At 39.5% G+C, this 19,040-nt stretch overlaps 2 protein-coding genes across 3 annotated transcripts; both read left to right on the plus strand.

Annotated features, from left to right (window-relative positions):
• The first annotated feature begins 1,196 nt into the window (after positions 1-1,196).
• On the plus strand, positions 1,197-17,920 carry LOC114773266 (epidermal differentiation-specific protein-like). 2 transcript variants are annotated; one of them, XM_028965791.1, is made up of 2 exons: positions 1,197-1,819; positions 17,496-17,920. In XM_028965791.1, the coding sequence occupies exons 1-2, from the start codon at positions 1,225-1,227 to the stop codon at positions 17,918-17,920; spliced, it is 1,020 nt and encodes a 339-aa protein (XP_028821624.1). In that variant the 5' UTR covers positions 1,197-1,224. The 2 variants fall into 2 exon arrangements, with proteins under 2 accessions (XP_028821624.1, XP_028821625.1); XM_028965792.1 differs by lacking the exon at positions 17,496-17,920 and having other exon boundaries at positions 1,197-2,257.
• On the plus strand, positions 8,211-9,658 carry LOC114773267 (epidermal differentiation-specific protein-like). The gene has a single exon (XM_028965793.1). The coding sequence runs from the start codon at positions 8,238-8,240 to the stop codon at positions 9,246-9,248; it is 1,011 nt and encodes a 336-aa protein (XP_028821626.1). The 5' UTR covers positions 8,211-8,237; the 3' UTR covers positions 9,249-9,658.
• Positions 17,921-19,040: the final 1,120 nt, after the last annotated feature.

The following is a 19,040-nucleotide window of genomic DNA, read 5'->3' on the forward strand; positions in this document are numbered from 1 at the left end:
ATGTTACATGTAGCACCAGGTTCCAGAGAAATGATCACTTGTTTCACTATGTACCATCTAACACGTATATAGCTGAAATGACAATAAAGTTCATCTTCAACAATTTGTGGGTGGAGGTGTAGAAGTGTACATTAAGGGTGATTTTATAGAAGTCTCCTGTCTCAATGAGCACACATTTCAAGTAGATTGTTAGGTGCTGAACAAAAGCCTCATGTATAGATATAAATTTAAAGTGTTATAACAAAATAACTTTAACATGACTGTGTTTTCTTTATTGTATATCTTTGGGTTTGACCTATGACACTTAGGCCAAATTCATCCTTGCCATAATATATACATGATGCCAGGTGTGACCAGATATAAAAAAAAAGCTCTGTCAAAATTCTGCACCTCCTTCCCTTACGCACATGGAGTCATGACAGTCTAAATACACACGGTACATTGTCACACTAGTTTTTCTGCATTTTGGGGTGTGTCATCAGAATCATATATTCCTCCCAACTGAACACACTATAAAAACGATATAAAACAATTTCAAACTAAAATCATTGTGTTATTAATCCTGTCAGTAATTATTTTAAATATTTAGACTGACAACCCCAATAAATAATTCAATGTTAAAGAACAACTGTTTTCGCATTCAAATGTATTTTTTTTTATAAAACACAGAATTTTGGGGCAATTTGGGTTTTTTGTGTAAGACTTAGCTGCAAAATGAAATAATCAAAAATGAGGAAGCAGCGTCCAACATGGCTGACAGGACTTAATATTGGATGATAAACTGTTTTCTTCCAGTTCTGGGTTGTTGGTCTCTTGAGCACTGCAGTAAATGTAAATGTAAATGTAAATGTAAATGTATATGCAGTGCCCCCTGTGGGCCATGAGATGACATGAACACCATGAAATAAGATCACTTGTATAAATAACAGAAAATTAAAGCTATTAAAACAGAAAAGACCTGATGTTAAATAGCCCACCTCAGGTGGACCCACCTGTAGCCAAACTTGAGATATGAAATAAAAAGATAATAATAGTAATAAACAAATATCTTTCTAATTTTATGAGGAAACGTGCAGAAAAAAATGCACACCTGGTAGACCCTCCTAAACAAGATGATTGGCTCTGTGCAGTTCAGCCCACTCTAAGAACACTACAAATACAGCAGGAATTCCTCACACACACACTTTTGCTCTCACCTCTTGCACAACCTTCAGGAGTACGGGAATGGCTTCAAATCCTGTAAACAAGATTTTTGTGTACGAGCATCCTGACTTTCAAGGAGTGAGCCGGGAGTTCACTGAGTATTGTCCAGACCTTCGGGATGTTAGTTTTAATGACTGTATCTCCTCTGTGAAGGTCATAGGGCAGCCATGGGTGTTATACGAACACCCCCACTGTCAGGGTGCCCAGTTCTACTTTGAGGAGGGTGAATGTCGATCAGTGGAGTGGCATGATGCAATTTCTTCACTGGAACAGGTGAAAGAAGATCTGACAAATCCTCAGATCACACTGTATGAGAATCAAAACTATGGGGGTAGGAGCATTACCCTCAACTGTGAGACCAACTTATGTTTTGGCAGTTTCAATGATATGATTTCTTCCTGCCGAGTGGACAGAGGAGCATGGGTCCTCTATGAGCATCCAAACAGAGGTGGTCGTTCAATTCTGGTCAGAGCTGGAAGAGAATTTCCAAGCATAGGCTGGATTGACAACCAAGTGTCTTGGGCTCGTCCTCTTAAACCTGGGAGACCCAAGATAACAGCTGAGCTCCTCTGGGACAAGAAAGAAGAAAACACCAAATCAGTCGTCATTGACTCCATATGTGGTGTGAATCGTGGAAAACATGAGCAGACCTTCTCCTCTGAGCTCAGTCGGGAGTATGAAGGTTCTGTCACCGAGAGCTTCAACTTCAGCAATGCTACACAGATAAGTGTGGGGATGTCATTTGGGTTTGATATTGGTATAGTGAAATCAGAGGTCAATGTGTCTCTGAGTAACACTTTCACTGTGGAGAAGGGGAGCAGCAACACCAAAACGGAAAAGAAAGGTGTGAAGATCTCCCTACCAGCCACCATTCATCCACACACCAAGCTCACTGTGAATGTTGTGAGAAAAGAGGTGGATGTGAAGGTTCCAGTCAAGATAACGATCCAGTCAGGGTACAGCTCTTCGACTGAATACGGGGAATACAGGTGCCAGGCTGGTAACTCGATCTTGGCTGAATACCAAGAAGAGGACATTTAAGGCTGCAGTAAAAGTAAAAAAAAAAAAAAATTATAACCATATCATATAGACAGCAAACTAAATACTACTTATTAATAATATACTTAATTTTTACTTTGTAATCTTATACACCATAACCTATTGAGCATTTCTTGATTTTAAAATGCTTAAAATGTAAGTCTGTCAGTCTTTATATATTGGTGTACCTCATGTGATTTGCGTAAAGTACAAGTGAAGTGATTATTATTATTAAATGATTAGCATTATTAAACTAAGCTTTTTTGTGTTTGATGCATAAAATGTTAATTTCTTGTAGTTATGCATTAACTAAGGTCAAGCTGAACAATTATTTTATCCACATGCAATCCCATGCCACTGGAGATGAATGTTACTGTGCATTTGTTCATGCTGGTCCAAGGCCACGGTAAACAGGGAGGGCTGCATCAGGAGGGGCGTCCAGCATAAAAAAACTCATGCAGACAACCACACAAGTTGATCAGCAGTGATCTCCCCTAACAGGAGATATCAAAGGGTGACTATGAACCGACAATACACAATAATTATGTATATTCTGGATAAGCAGATTTGCAATGCCTATGAGGATCATGAGATCACTGATATATTATGGAATAAAATAACACATATGTATATACAGATTAAAGAAATGAAAACAAACATCTAATTTTTGGAATGTGTGGAAACGTCATAACTGCATTGTCTTTTTAGACATCAGAAGCATTATTGTCTTTACAAATTTCAGAACAGTTCAGGCTTTTCTCAGAACTCAGTGACTAAAAGCAAATAAAAGAAAGAAAATCCTCATTTACGTTCAAAATGAGTCACCAGTGGTTTAAGACACCAGAGGCCTGTTTCAGAAAGGAGGTTACAAGTGAAAAATGTTAAGCCTGAAATGAGAGAAACTCTGGGTTTTCCGTTTCAAAGTGGCAGTTTGTCAAACTCGAGAAAGCAGGGTAAATGAAAAGAGAGGTAACTTTTACTTAGAGTCATTTACCGTGGTAACTTACTCAGTGAACCTAACCTGGTCAGGAACCTGTTTAATTCTCTAAACTATGAGTTTCTGTTGGTCTCCTCCCCTTTTTAAAGACGAAGTGGTAATTCTCGCCTTACCCTTAATCATTCGTTGTCTACATTTCAGTCACACAAAAAACAATGTTAAGAGAAATGAATGTCCTTTTTTGGATGAGAAGACTGTATTAATTCGAAGAGAATTACATTTACGACAGGCAAAGATTTTGAGACCCAGAGTAGATTTCTTGCCTTTTCCCCACACATTTGTGTTTGATTGTTACTGTTTTTCATTGCAATCAATTACATAAATCCATAATCTAATCCGTCCTTACATTACTAACATCACCCATCGTGGCCATGCTCTTACATCCAGGCAGATACTATGTGCAGCTTTACGTTTCTTTGCTAATGGAAGCTTACTGTAGAATATCGGGGATGCGGAGCATATTAGTAAGGCCACTGTATGCAAAGCTGTACAGAACGTGTGCTTCGCTCTGAAATGCTTCACATTTGTGTAGTGTTTCCTGGCCACAAACCCCTGGGAGTCATCAAAGAGGAATTTTACAGAATTGCTGGTCTGTAGTGTTCAAATGTATTTAATATGAAAAAATATATATGTTCAGTTAATGACATTTTGCTGTGCCCTATGAAAGTAACCTAATATTCAAAATGACCTTCAGGATTTCCCAATGTGGTTGGATGCATTGATGGCACACATATCTTTCCTATCTTTGCACCAAGTGAAAATGAGGTATACTGTCTATATTATGAGCCATTGCTTCAAGTTGTGGGAATAGGCATAAAGACAACTTCTGGCCCACAAGGTGGCATCACAGTCTCATTTTTGTGATTAACTTCCCCACCTGTTTCTTCTGTGTCCTGATCGACCTGCTTCACCTGCTTGCATTTAATTGAATTCAGCAGACACAATACAGCAAATTACAGCAAACTGCTTGTCCTGTGTCAATTTTTGAAATGTTTCACATCATAAAGGTTTTTGAAAAAGTGAGAGCAATTACACATTTTCTGTGTTAATTGTGGAATTGACATTTACAGCTGCTAACAACTGAAATCACAACCTGTCAGAATTTATTTTAAAAATAAAACATTGAATGTATGCTTACATTTAACATTTTTGCATTTTATATTAGCCAAATGGTTACCATTATCTCTCAGTCCTTCTCGGGCAAAGGTTTCTGGCATATTTTGCTGCAATATCTTGTGTACACTGTGTGCTATGTATCACAATGACAATCACTTCACTTTCACTTCAAATCAGTCTCTGCAGTGCCCTGCACCTCCACACAGCCTATTAAGAACTTGCTGGGGCTCACATCCTGGTAAATTCTTCAGGTAAACTGCGATTGCCAGTACTAGAAGGCCTAGTTCACATCAACAGTGATTTTGCAATGATTTAGAAATCGCACAAAAATCTGTTTTATTCAGCAAGTACATCCTGATTATTCCATGTGTCACGTTCCTAGGTCTAGGGGTCTAAGAAACGCAACAAGGGTGTGGAGAGGAGGAGGTCCACTGTTACACATGCAACCAAACAAACAATACAAACAGTGCTTTTATTTACAGTGTGCTAACAGGTTCAATAAGACAGAGGACTCAGGACAGCTAACTAACATCAAAACAGCCTAAAGGAAGGGATGGGATAACAGCAGGGATATCTCAAAACACGTACAAGTTACCAAAAACGGCACATAATAGGCTAACAGGCTAACAACAAAGGGTCTATCACACAAAGCAACAAGAAACACAAATGAGATCCCCAACGGAGCTCCTTGCAGATCTCCGTGGACTCTGGGGACCTCCCGAAAGCATAAGGGCCTAGCAGACCCTGGGGACCTCCCGAACACCATCTGAAGTCTCTTTAAATAGGTGGAGGTGACCAATGGCAGATGGAGCTGGTAGGCCTCAACTCCTCCCACGAAGTCAACCTAAAAGGGACAGGACGCAAAAACACAGCCAGACACACAGAACACGTGGGAGCATACGTCCAGGGACGTAACGCCATGTTAAAAACGTCAAACAGGAACCAGAGGTTGGCAGTAAAAGGCAGTGCTGGACCTAATCAAACTCTGCATAAAGGTCCCAGTATACAAATATTTGACTACTGCGTGTGTACTGCACTGAAGTGGGTCTCAGGCTTGAGTTAAGAGGTCTCTGGTGACCTTGGACTTAAAAATTTGGATTAGTGATTGTGCACCTGTGAGACACAAAATTAATCTTAGGAGGTACCCATGCACAAAATCGACTGCATTAACAAGATTTCTTCACTGGAATTACTGGAACAATGGTAGCTTAGTCTCTAAGGAAGCTGACTCGAAACCGAAAGGTCGTGGGTTCCCGAACTGTCAAGGTGCCACTGAGGTACCAGGTACTGCCCCGCACACTTCACCATGGGAGGTTTTTATTGCTGGTCACTGCTCACAAAAGGGTGATGGGTAAATTACAGAGGATAAATTTTGTTGTGTGCTCCGTGCACTTGAGCTACGTTTTGGTCATTGTGATGCACAGCAATCATGTTCATAGAGCCTCAACTGAATACTTTGGCAATGACACTTAACATGGCATCATCACATGGTATATGCTACAAGACATTGTATACTAGTAAATATTCTGTAATTCTGTGGGAGTGGGGAAAACAGATCTGTGTAACAATATTATGTACTGCAAAGGGTTTGTGTGCTTTTTTGTTAGAGTGGGAAAGCAGTATGACCTTTCGTCATTTTTAAGGATGTAATGTAATGAAGAATTTAAATGGAAAATTGTATCTTCACCACAATGAAGTTATGCACTTTCTAAAATATGGGGGAAAAGCCTCAAGTCAGAGACCTCAGAGTTCTCTCCTGGCCTTCTGTCTGTACGTGACAATTTAGTTTTCTAAGGCACAACCTTATGGACCTGTCTGTTTGATCACAGGCCTTCCTATCTGACTACACTGTTGAGGAAGCTCACAGATAAGGACTTGGACATAGCTCCATTTACAGGCTTCCTTTGACACCCATAATTCATCTTAACTGTTGACAAAAAATATTACAATTCATAATATATGGTTAATATTTGTACATTATCAACAGGTTATATAACCTGAACTCATTGCCCTACCCAAATGATGACAGCAAGTTTTCCCATTCATCACCTGTGGTCTGTAATTAAGTGGTGGAAAAATATTGACAGAAATATGCACAGCTCTTCATGTTGTAACCTGGCGTACCAGGACCTTAGGACATTTAAAGCAGTGCGTGTCGCTGTTAGGCAATACGGACAAAAGAAAGCTTTCAAGCATCCAGAAACCGGTGTTTTTACATTCAAATAATAAAAGGTTAACAAATTCTAGCCTGTTGAATGTAGAAGGGAAAATCTTTATTGTGCAAGCTCACCATACCTTTTACATACCTAGCAGTAGCCTAGTGGACGATACAAAAGACAGGACTGTGTGGTTTTGCATAAAACTTAGAACACCCCAACATCATTTGGCATCAGATGCAATCAGGCACGAAGGAGGTAATGAAGATGGGACCTTTATAATGCCTTTGGATCAGAGTCTCATGAAATGGACATCTTTCAATGGATTGTGGGTGCCTGGACTAAGTGTGTGATGCCACAGAGGTGAAGAGGAAGACCCCAGTGCAAAACAACATTTCTTTTAGGGATGCACCAATTTGGAGTACAGCAAATACAAATGAAAAAATAGTTTTCTTTAATGCTATTTTTGCTTTGAATGCTTCAATTTAAATAGAAAAAAACTCAATAAATAAGAATAAAGCGTTATAAAATAAAGCACAGGACAGTGTATCACACTCTCACGATTACTAATTTCAAAAAACACCAAACACATACAGACATTAACAGACACCAGACCGATGTTCAGTCTACTTCATCCTTGCCTGCGTTGTACTGCTTATACGTGTGACCAGTGTTGCCAGATCCTAAAAGTTTATTTTTCATCTTAAATTTATCAGATTTTTGAGAATTTTTCATATACACCAATTCCCGTTCTGACATTGCTCAGAAAATCTGCTTCAATAGAACTTATCATAGACTCCACATATAACAGTGTATAATGCAACTTTTACCTCTGGGCAGAACACGCCTCTACCTGTGTGGAGTGCAGTCCCTACACTAAACAGACCAGAATATAATTTGACAGAAAGCTTTACTTGTTAGTGCTAGCTATTGGCTTTAACCACCCAGTAAAACTAGGGTCTTTCTCCAATTCACTCTTTGCGTCTACCCAGGAGCAAAAATCCCTCATCATTGTTGGGGGGACATTAGACAGTAACGACAAAGAAACAAGCAGGGGACAAAAGCACAAAATGTTGTGGATCTGTATTTTTCAGTATGTCATTGCAAACATTTATCCTGTTCCCTGCTACTATTAATTATATACAGTGCATGTGAAGTGACACTGCAGCAAAAAGAAAAAAAAACTATTATTCATTTGTCAGAGATGTAGAGAAACTCTATATGCCAATGTATTCAAACTTCAACCAGCACAACGTTTAGTATGTTGTCCAGCCCTGTACATACATGCTCTCTAATCTGGATGAACAGGTTTCCCAAGTAAATGGCTGTGTTGAGGTTTCTGGCAAGTTGCAGTCACATGAACAGATATGTATGCACATATCAAAAAAGTAGCTAGAAAATAAAGTTGGAATGCATTGCACAAGAACATAAAAACCTTAAGTTTCAGTTGTTGAAAATGGCTTGCTCAATGGACCACTGATTATCAGGTCTCAGATCATGTAACACATTCCACCGTAACTGAGATTGCTGAGGGCTGTGCAAGACTATTCCACTTATCCTGGAATGGTTATCTAACCACGCAGTAAAAACGACACACTTAATCATGAAAAACCGGATTGGCGCTGTCAAGCTCTGCCCACTCCAAGAACATTACAAATACAGCACAATGGATTCAAACTCCTCATTCACGCTCTCTCAGCTCTTGCACAACCTTGAGGAACACAGAAATGGCTGTAAACAAGATCATTGTGTATGAACATTGCTACTTTAAGGGTCAGAGCCGGGAGTTCACAGAGAGTTGTGCAAGCCTTGTGGATTCGAATTTTAATGACTGCATCTCCTCTGTGAAGGTCATAGGACAGCCATGGGTGTTATATGAACATGTCCAATTCCAAGGTGCTCACATCGTCTATGAGGAGGGTGAACATGCAGTAGTGGAGAAGAATGATGCATTTTCTTCCATGGAACAGGTGAGAGAAGATCTCAGAAATCCTCAGCTCACGCTGTATGAGCACCCAAACTTTGGGGGTAGGAGCATTACCCTCAACTGTGAGACCAACTTATGTTCTGGCAGTTTCAATGATCTGGCTTCATCTTACAAAGTCAACAGAGGTGCATGGATCCTGTACGAGAATGCAAACAGAGGTGGAGATACAATGGTGGTCAGAAGTGGCGTTAGTAGAAAGGAACTGGGCTGGTTTGACAACCGTGTGTCTCACGCACTTCCTCTCAAGCCTGGCAACCTCCAAGTAACAGCCGAGATCCTCTGGGACAAAAAGGAGGAAAAAAACAAATCGGTCGTTATAGATTCCATCTGTGGCTTGAATCATGGCAAACATGAGCAGACCTTCTGCACAGAGTTCACTCGGGAGTATGAAGGCTCTGTCACTGAGAGCTTCAACTTCAGCAATGCAACACAGGTCAGTGTAGGAATGTCATTTGGATTCGATATTGGTTTGGTGAAGTCAGAGGTCACTGCTTCTCTGAGTAACACTTTCACCGTGGAGAAGGGGAGCAGCAACACCAAGACAGAGAGAAATGGTGTGAAGATCTCCCTACCAGCCACCATCTCTCCTCGCACCAAGCTCACTGTGAACATTGTGAGAAAAGAGGTGGATGTGAAGGTTCCAGTCAAGATATCCCTCCACACCGGCTTCATCGCTGACGTCGAATATGGGGAGTACAAGTGCCATGCTGGAAACAACATTCTAGCTGAATACACAGAAGAGGACATTTAACATGGTAGAGGGAATCAGAAAAATGTTAGAAAATGTGACATTTAAAGTTTCTAGAAATTGTTCTAGTAATATGTTCTATTCCGCTGCCAAGTAGTGTTTGAAACTGCTACTAGGCGTTTAAATATGGCTGTTTGTCCCTTGTAAATGACATCAAAAAAGAACTAAACGCTGCTCAAAATAAAATCTTCTAATCTTGTATTGCTTTGGGAATCTATAGGTTGGTCATGTAATTTCATGAATCTGGTGTGACATTCTAAAATAGTAGCACAGTTTTACTTCTGCTAAGCTTTTAACTGCTTTTAATAAAACAGTTCTTTTTATGATGCATTAACCTGGACTACAGTAAAAGTTTACCCACATGTGTTTTAAGATAATGCAATATATTACAATTTAAGACCGTTGAGCAGACAGTTCTGTTTGAAGAGTTTTCATTTGCAATGAGTATGTATACACGCACACACACACACACACACACACACAAGAAATTCAAAGCACACAAACACATAACGTAACCTGGGGTTTTTATATGCTAGCTGTTCTAACAAATGTGACAGCTGGATATTTTTTTAACACAATGGTCAAATTAATAAACCTGGACCACTCATGACCATTTATAATATAAAAACCGCCAATAGTCTCAGGTTCCTTAGAGACTCCCTTTTAACATTGCTTAGTGTGGTTCATCACACCGTGATGAGAGTTATTATAGTACTAAAACATTGCACTCTGTGAACATGGAAATGGTCTACTCCGAGAAAATGCTGATCTATGTCTTTCTCCATGTGTGCTTCTCTCTCTCATTCTCATTCACTGACACTTCCTACCTTCAAGTGATAGAGCTCTCTAGTGCCACCCATTGGCTAAGCATGTGCATTATTTGAAATGAGATGAAATGCACACATCCCAGTCAACATTTTCTCACCCAGAGGAGCAGAGTCTACTGTATTAAACAAGGCATAAAAAGACTACTGGGTAACACACCTGCTTATGAAACAAAAATTCACATGTTCAAATCCCATTTTCTACCACTGTGTCTATATAAGGGTGTCTGATAAATGCCAGAATGTAAAGGAATGAAGAAACATGTGTATACATGTGTCACTCAGGGACGGATTATGGGTCGTGTGGGCCCCCCCTCAAAAAAAGAAGTTGATACAGTAAGTTGGATCTCAAATTATAATCAGTAGAGCCTAATGCCATTATCTCATGTTAATGTTAGCACCAGTTTGTTTGTGTCTGTTCATCGTCGGGTCATTGTTACATGTTACATGTTCACCTGTTACCAGATGTCCTGCTCATCAAAATTTAACCCCTGTTTCGTGACGTCGAGCGAATGTGTCCTTCTTCATCGTCAAGTCTTGTCATCATTTCAGATCACCTGCCTCGCCACGCTACGCTACATTAAATCCCCATAACACACATCCCGAACCCCAACAGAACACATTTACCCATAACATGGTTAACTATTTACAGTCCCTGAGTGCGCATATCTGACCCGCAAGGCATGCTGGTCCCAACACATGGCCGCCCTCTGCCGCCACAAAACTAACAGGACAAATATACACACACAGGTCTGGGCAGGAATGTTGGTTGACAGCCTAGATTTGACTAGATCATGATTATATTCATACAATGTACGCATCAGTGAGAATAATTTAAAATATTCAAGGAATGAAACTAAGCAAACACAATGCTCCAGTTCAGAAAACACTTTAGTGTGTGTACTTGTGTTTCCAGTAATGTGAAAAAGGAACATTGCAATTATCCTATAATGTATTAAACAGCTTCAAAATAATAGAGACCAACGCCTGCAGAACGATCTGCACTCGGTCCTGGTGGCAAATATGAGAGACTGCTGCATGTCCGTCTTCACTGAAACTTAGTTGAATGACTATTAGCTCAGTGGAGCTGAGAAAGATGCTGCTAAGTATTCTGTACATCAGTGATTTGCAAAACAACCGATCAGAGGAAGCATTTATAGTACAGTATTTGTATAGTATTTATAGTTAAAGTATTATTTGTGGGATTTTTAACCAGGCAAGCATGAATAAAGCTCACCTCGCTTCTTCCAGCATATGGCAAAGTTATGCAAAGTTATAAATGTTTTTTCTTTATAATTTTTTTTTTCATTTTTTCAAAAGCACAGCCAGTAATCAGAAGGTTTCATTTGTACCCACTAAAGCCCTCTCACACCTCTGTAACTAACACAAACACACACACACACTATACTCTGTGACATTCTCACTAGTTGTTTGTTTTAGTATCCTGGGCAAAATGTTGCCCCAAATCCTGAGTATAAGATAATCCTTTATTAGTCCCACAAGTGGAAAATTTGCATTGTAGAAAGTGGACAGTAGAAGCTAAAAACAGCAAAAATAAATAGAATAAAAAAATATATCCAAAGTACACTATTAAAACAATCTAAATCTATACAGTACAGGCCAAAAGTTTGGACACACCTTCTCATTCAATGTGTTTTCTATATTTTTATGATCATCATATTCCGTAGGGTCCCAATGAGATTTGCGGATGGTCGAGGACGCCTGCCCCACACTCCCATGTCTGGTGGCCTTGAAGTTGAGAAGCAGCCATTCAGTGGGGCGAGCCGGAGACTGACTGGAGGTGAACAAGGTGCTGATTGCAAACTGGCCTCATCGTCCACTCATGTTCAAAAAACTCAGTGTATGGAATTCCTTCCCTCCTTCGTGGACTGCTTTGGCTGGCAAATCCGGAGTCGTTTCACGTTTGTCCTGTGTAATTTTTCTTGATTGTGTTCACCTGTGTCTAATGTACAAGGAGTGCAGAATTATTAGGCAAGTTGTATTTTTGAGGAATAATTTTATTATTGAACAACAACCATGTTCTCAATGAACCCAAAAAACTCATTAATATCAAAGCTGAATGTTTTTGGAAGTAGTTTTTAGTTTGGTTTTACTTTTAGCTATTTTAGGGGGATATCTGTGTGTGCAGGTGACTATTACTGTGCATAATTATTAGGCGACTTAACAAAAAACAAATATATACCCATTTCAATTATTTATTTTTACCAGTAAAACCAATATAACATCTCCACATTCACAAATATACATTTCTGACATTCAAAAACAAAACAAAAACAAATCAGCAAGCAATATAGACACCTTTCTTTGCAAGGACACTCAAAAGCCTGCCATCCATGAATTCTGTCAGTGTTTTGATCTGTTCACCATCAACATTGCGTGCAGCAGCAACCACAGCCTCCCAGACACTGTTCAGAGAGGTGTACTGTTTTACCTCCTTGTAAATCTCACATTTGATGATGGACCACAGGTTCTCAATGGTGTTCAGATCAGGTGAACAAGGAGGCCATGTCATTAGTTTTTCTTCTTTTATACCCTTTCTTGCCAGCCACGCTGTGGAGTACTTGGACGCGTGTGATGGAGCATTGTCCTGCATGAAAATCATGTTTTTCTTGAAGGATGCAAACTTCTTCCTGTACCACTGCTTGAAGAAGGTGTCTTCCAGAAACTGGCAGTAGGACTGGGAGTTGAGCTTGACTCCATCCTCAACACGAAAAGGCCCCACAAGCTCATCTTTGATGATACCAGCCAAAACCAGTACTCCACCTCCACCTTGCTGGCATCTGAGTCGGACTGGAGCTCTCTGCCCTTTACCAATCCGGCCACGGGCCCATCCATCTGGCCCATCAAGACTCACTCTCATTTCATCAGTCCATAAGACTGATTTTTCTAAGGTTTTGAGATATTTCTTGGCCCAGTCTTGACGTTTTAGCTTGTGTGTCTTGTTCAGTGGTGGTCGTCTTTCAGCCTTTCTTACTTTGGCCATGTCTCTGAGTATTGCACACCTTGTGCTTTTGGGCACTCCAGTAATGTTGCAGCTCTGAAATATGGACAAACTTGTGGCAAGTGGCATCTTGGCAGCTGCACGCTTGACTTTTCTCAGTTCATGGGCAGTTATTTTGCACCTTGGTTTTTCCACACGCTTCTTGCGACCCTGTTGACTATTTTGAATGAAACGCTTGATTGTTCGATGATCACGCTTCAGAAGCTTTGCAATATTATGAGTGCTGCATTCCTCTGCAAGATATCTCACTATTTTTGACTTTTCTGAGCCTGTCAAGTCCTTCTTTTGACCCATTTTGCCAAAGGAAAGGAAGTTGCCTAATAATTATGCACACCTGATATAGGGTGTTGATGTCATTAGACCACACCCCTTCTCATTACAGAGATGCACATCACCTAATATGCTTAATTGGTAGTAGGCTTTCGAGCCTATACAGCTTGGAGTAAGACAACATGCATGAAGAGGATGATGTGGACAAAATACTCATTTGCCTAATAATTCTGCACTCCCTGTATAACGCTGCCCTGTTTGTGTCTGTTCACCATCGGGTCATTGTTACATGTTCACCTGTTACCGGATGTCTCCCCTGTCCTTTTCATCACAGATTAAAACCCCTGTTTCGTGATGTCGTGCGAATGCGTCCTTCTTCATTGGCAAGTCTTGTCATCATTTCAGATCACCTGCATCGCCATGCCAAACAGCCGTGACAAGAACAGGTTTTAACAATAACTGAACACAATAAAGCGCAGAGACAAAATACTAACAGGACAAATATACACACACAGGTCTGGGCAGGAATGTTGGTTGACAGACTAGATCTGAGTATATCATGATTGGATTCAATAAATGTACGCATCAGTGAGAATAATTTAAAATATTCAAGGAATGAGACTAAGGAAACACAATGCTCCAGTTCAGAAAACACTTTAGTGTGTGTACTTGTGTTTCCAGTAATGTGAAAAAGGAACATTGCAATTATCCTATAATGTATTAAACAGCTTCAAAATAATAGAGACCAACGCCTGCAGAACGATCTGCACTCGGTCCTGGTGGCAAATATGAGAGACTGCTGCATGTCCGTCTTCACTGAGACCTACTGTAGTTAAATGACTATTAGCTCAGTGGAGCTGAGAAAGATGCTGCTAAGTATTCTGTACATCAGTGATTTGCAAAACAACTGATCAGAGGAAGCATTTATAGTACAGTATTTGTATTTGTGGGATTTTTAACCAGGCAAGCATGAATAAAGCTCACCTCGCTTCTTCCAGCATATGGCAAAGTTATGCAAAGTTATAAATGTTTTTTCTTTATCATTGTTTGCCTTTTTTCAAAAGCACAGCCACTAACCAGAACGTTTCATTTGTACCCACTAAAGCCCCCTCACACCTCTGTAACTAACACAAACACACACACTATGTGACATTCTCACTAGTTGTTTGTTTTAGTATCCTGGTCAAAATGTTGCCCCAAGTCCTGAATATAAGATAATCCTTTATTAGTCCCACAAGTGGGAAATTTGCATTGTCACAACAGAAAGTGGACAGTAGAAGACAAAAACAGCAAAAATTAATAGAATTAAAAAAGTACACTATTAAGACAATCTACACAGTACAGGCCAAAAGTTTGGACACACCTTCTCATTCAAAGTGTTTTCTTTATTTTCATGACCATTTACATTGGTAGATTCTCTCTGAAGGCATCAATACGTACTTAACAAAAAAAAAAGTGAAATAACTGAAAACATGTTTTATATTCTAGTTTCTTTGCTCTGATTACTGCTTTACACACTCTTGGCATTCTCTCGATCAGCTTCAAGAGGTCGTCACCTGAAATGCTTCTCCAACAGTCTTGAAGGAGTTCCCAGAGGTGTTTAGCCTCTTTGCCTTCACTCTGCGGTCCAGCTCACCCCAAACCATCTGGATTGGGTTCAGGTCCGGTGACTGTGGAGACCAGGTCTCCACTTTTTGTTAAGTACATAACTCCACATGTGTTCATTCATAGTTTTGATTCCTTCAGTGAGATTCTACCAATGTAAATGGTCATGAAAACACATTGAATGTGTCCAAACTTTTGGCCTGTACAGTACGTATATGTAAATAAATAAAACATGTAAATACTTAGCATGTATGTTTATTTGTACAGAGTGGATTTATACACCTATTGCACATGGTTTCATGGTTATAAAACTATACCATGTATCACAATATATCCTTTTGACAATTATGCACTACTACCAGTAAAATACATTTAAACTTTGTGTTATGCAACATGGTGAAATGGAGGCACAAACGCTCTATGTGGAAGAAGTGAATTTTAATAAACAGCAAAACAAAAATGTCCTGAAACACAGAAACTAAACAGCAACACAAGAATGCACCAAGAATGCATTCCTGCATCAAGGATGCAGGAAAAGTGAGGAAGAAAAGCAAAACATAAAGGATTCTAATCGGCAACACTGAACAAGCTGCAGATGGGGAATAATAAGAACCCTTATGTTTGTGTTTGTGTAGGTATATGTGATGTGCAGCACCTGGCAAGTCCTGCACTGCTGTGGCATCACAAAATGTAGGATGTTTTTTCAACTGTTCCTTATCTGCAAACTACAACAAAACTGAAACATTTTGCAAGATGTTGTGCAAAAACATAAAAATTCCTGAAACATAACAATTATTTTTTTGTATCACATATTGAAAGTCTTGATCAAGCAACAATAAAGCTGCAGTTAAACAAAAAAGCAAAATGAGATTTTAATTACTGATAAAAAAAAAAATCAATGCTTATTATGCCAAATACCAAGAAATACATCAAATTTAGTTTAAGTGGTTCTCTCTTGAATCTGGATAAGTACTTCACCCTTTTTTTAATAATCACACAGTTTGTAGATTGTGCGCATGCCTAATGCCATGTCTCTCTATGTCTCACTTTAGTCATGGTCTCAGTAAACCGTGTACCTAATTCTTTATATTTCAGATGAAAGAATTCATTAATACACTGTAATATTCCCACGATGCATATGTTCTTGTCAAGACCTTTTAAACTGCCCCATGTTAAAATGGATTGTTCCTGTTTGGTGGTAACCTGTCTTCAGGTTTCCTGAGAACATAAAAATATTCTGATATTGTGGAAGTCATGATTGTGACATAAAAACTGCTGCTTCCTTGCCGTTTCTATATTAAATCTAGAGTTCTATAGTTCCTGGATCTTGTACTCAAATTCCTGACCAAGCAAATACTAATGTAAGCAAGCATTTCTAATGGAACTGTATCATTTTTGTGCCTAAAAAAATTAGCGCTTACATTTAATGGGTCTTGATATTCTAATACAGTAAGAGGGACTTTTTTTTATTTGTTTCTAATTGTCCACACTGAACAAGCTGCAGATGGGGAATAATGTGTGTGTGTGTGTGTGTGTGTGTGTGTGTGTGTGTGTGTGTGTGTGTGATGTGCAGCAACTTGCTAGTCCTGGACTGCTGTGGCATCACAAACTGTGCAAATGTTCAATGGGTAGGAATGTTTTTTCAAGGAACTTTATCTGCAAACATATAGCAAAATAAAACTGAAATTGTGCAAGTTGTCAAGATCCTAAAACATGAAAATACTAAAAACAGAATGTGTTTTTAGTATTTTTTTAAGAAGTGCACACATTGCAAACCCGCTTGAAAAAGATGATTGGCTCTTTACAGCTCAGCCCACTGTAAGAACATTACAAATACAGCAGGAATTCTTCACACACACACACACACTCTCTCTCTCTTTCGCTCTCACCTCTTTCAGGATTACGCTCTCACCTCTTTCACAACCTTCAGGAGTACGGGAATGGCTTCAAGTACAGTAAACAAGATCTTTGTGTACGAGCATCCTAACTTTACAGGCGTGAACCGAGGGTTCACTGAGAATGTTCCAGACCTTCGGGATGTTAATTTTAATGACTGCATCTCCTCTGTGAAGGTCATAGGGCAGCCATGGGTGTTATACGAACACACCCACTATTTTGGTGTCCACTTCTTCTATGAGGAGGGTGAATATCCATCAGTGGAGTGGCATGATGTAATTTCTTCAATGGAACAAGTGACAGAGGATCTGACAGATCCTCAGATCACACTGTATGACCAACCAAACTATGGGGGTAGGAGCATTACCCTCAACTGCGAGACCAACTTATGTTTAGGCAATTTCAATGATCAGACTTCTTCTTGCAAAGTCGACAGAGGAGCATGGGTCCTGTATCAGCATGGAGACAAAAGTGGACGTTCAATGGTGGTCAGAAGTGGCCGAACATACAACGATATGGGCTGGAATGATAACTGTATTTCTTATGCACTTCCGCTTAAACCTGGGAGACCCAAGATAACAGCAGAGCTCCTCTGGGACAAGAAAGAAGAAAACACCAAATCAGTCGACTCCCTCTGTTGTGTGAATCGTGGAAAACGTGAGCAGACCTTCTCCTCTGAGCTCAGTCGGGAGTATGAAGGTTCTGTCACCGAGAGCTTCAACTTCAGCAATGCTACACAGATAAGTGTGGGGATGTCATTTGGGTTTGATATTGGTTTAGTGAAATCAGAGGTGAATGTGTCTCTGAGTAACACCTTCACCGTGGAGAAGGGGAGCAGCAACACCAAGACGGAAAAGAAGGGTGTGAAGATCTCCCTACCAGCCACCATCCATCCACACACCAAGCTCACTGTGAATGTTGTGAGAAAAGAGGTTGATGTGAAGGTTCCAGTCAAAATAACGATCCAGTCAGGCTACACCTCTTCGACTGAATACGGGGAATACAGGTGCCAGGCTGGTAACTCGATCTTGGCTGAATACCAAGAAGAGGACATTTAAGTTGGGGACGGAACCAAGCATGTTCCATTACTGAGACTGCAGAAGTGAAATTTTCATCTAATTTACTAATGTAATTCCTTAACATTTAATTAATTTTGGGGGGATTTTATTGTGGAATCGTAATGTTGTTTATACTTATATAACAAAATCAGTGTTTTAAGACTCATATGGTGATTTGATGTAAGTGATGCTCAGCTTAATGCTCATGTTAATATTACATAATACAACATTAATCTTACTTGTACTAAGGCATTTATTTCTTTAATAAACACTTTGGTTTATTGCACTTCAACAATGGTTATGCTGAATCATTCCTTTGTCCATATTGTCACAAATGTGTGGTGATTTTAATAAAAAATAAACATCACAAGGCACGAGGGCCAAACACAACTGAACACACACAAATACGCAACCTGAGCTAGGAGAGGTGGCTTTAGACAGATCCCAAAAAGTCACATAATCTAGTCGTGTGTGGCATGTGGTATGCTCTCCATTCATATTTTAAATCTAACAGTCATGTAGAAAGTCAATTATTTTTATGATATATATAAATCAGTGGTTCTCAACCTTTTTTTGCAGTGTTCGCAACTGTATGTGGATCCAAATATGGAAAGCACTTTTGAACTTAATAATCTGAGGTTTTGTCCAGAGATGTTTCGCCACATTTCTGCAACTGAGGATGACTGCTGCGTGGTTTGGCTGTGTCCTCTTGCCTGAACATCCATCAGTTCATAGTTGAACATATGAATACCAAAATGATTTTATGTGACAAAAATATTGTTCAAAGTTTGTTTAATACATTTATTTGTTTAATACATTTTTAAAAATGAATTGTAAAACCATTTATTATTATTTTATTTATTTATTTATTTTTACGTGGTCAGCATCGCAGGCCGCATTTGCATTTGTGACGGGCCGCAGGTTGAGAACCACTGATATAAATAATTTATTGTTTATTTTTCCATAAAAAAACAAGAATGAGCTTACATTTCAAAGGGTTGCCAAAGTGGTTCCCAAATTCAGAATTTGCACTTGCAAATTGCACTTACCGCACTATCCCCATTTTTGTTCTTCCATTCATCTTCTCCTATAGGGATCGTCACAGTGGCAAAAATGGTTT

The sequence above is a fragment of the Denticeps clupeoides genome, unplaced genomic scaffold (genome assembly GCF_900700375.1).
Source record: "Denticeps clupeoides unplaced genomic scaffold, fDenClu1.1, whole genome shotgun sequence".
NCBI lineage: Eukaryota > Metazoa > Chordata > Actinopteri > Clupeiformes > Denticipitidae > Denticeps > Denticeps clupeoides.

Coding starts and splice junctions, on each gene's coding strand:
- LOC114773267 (XM_028965793.1), top strand. CDS start 8,238: ATGGCTGTAAACAAGATCATTGTGTATGAACATTGCTACTTTAAGGGT.
- LOC114773266 (XM_028965791.1), top strand. CDS start 1,225: ATGGCTTCAAATCCTGTAAACAAGATTTTTGTGTACGAGCATCCTGAC. Junction 1,820..17,495: donor ATCAGTCGTCATTGACTCCA/TATGTGGTGTGA, acceptor CAGTCGACTCCC/TCTGTTGTGTGAATCGTGGA.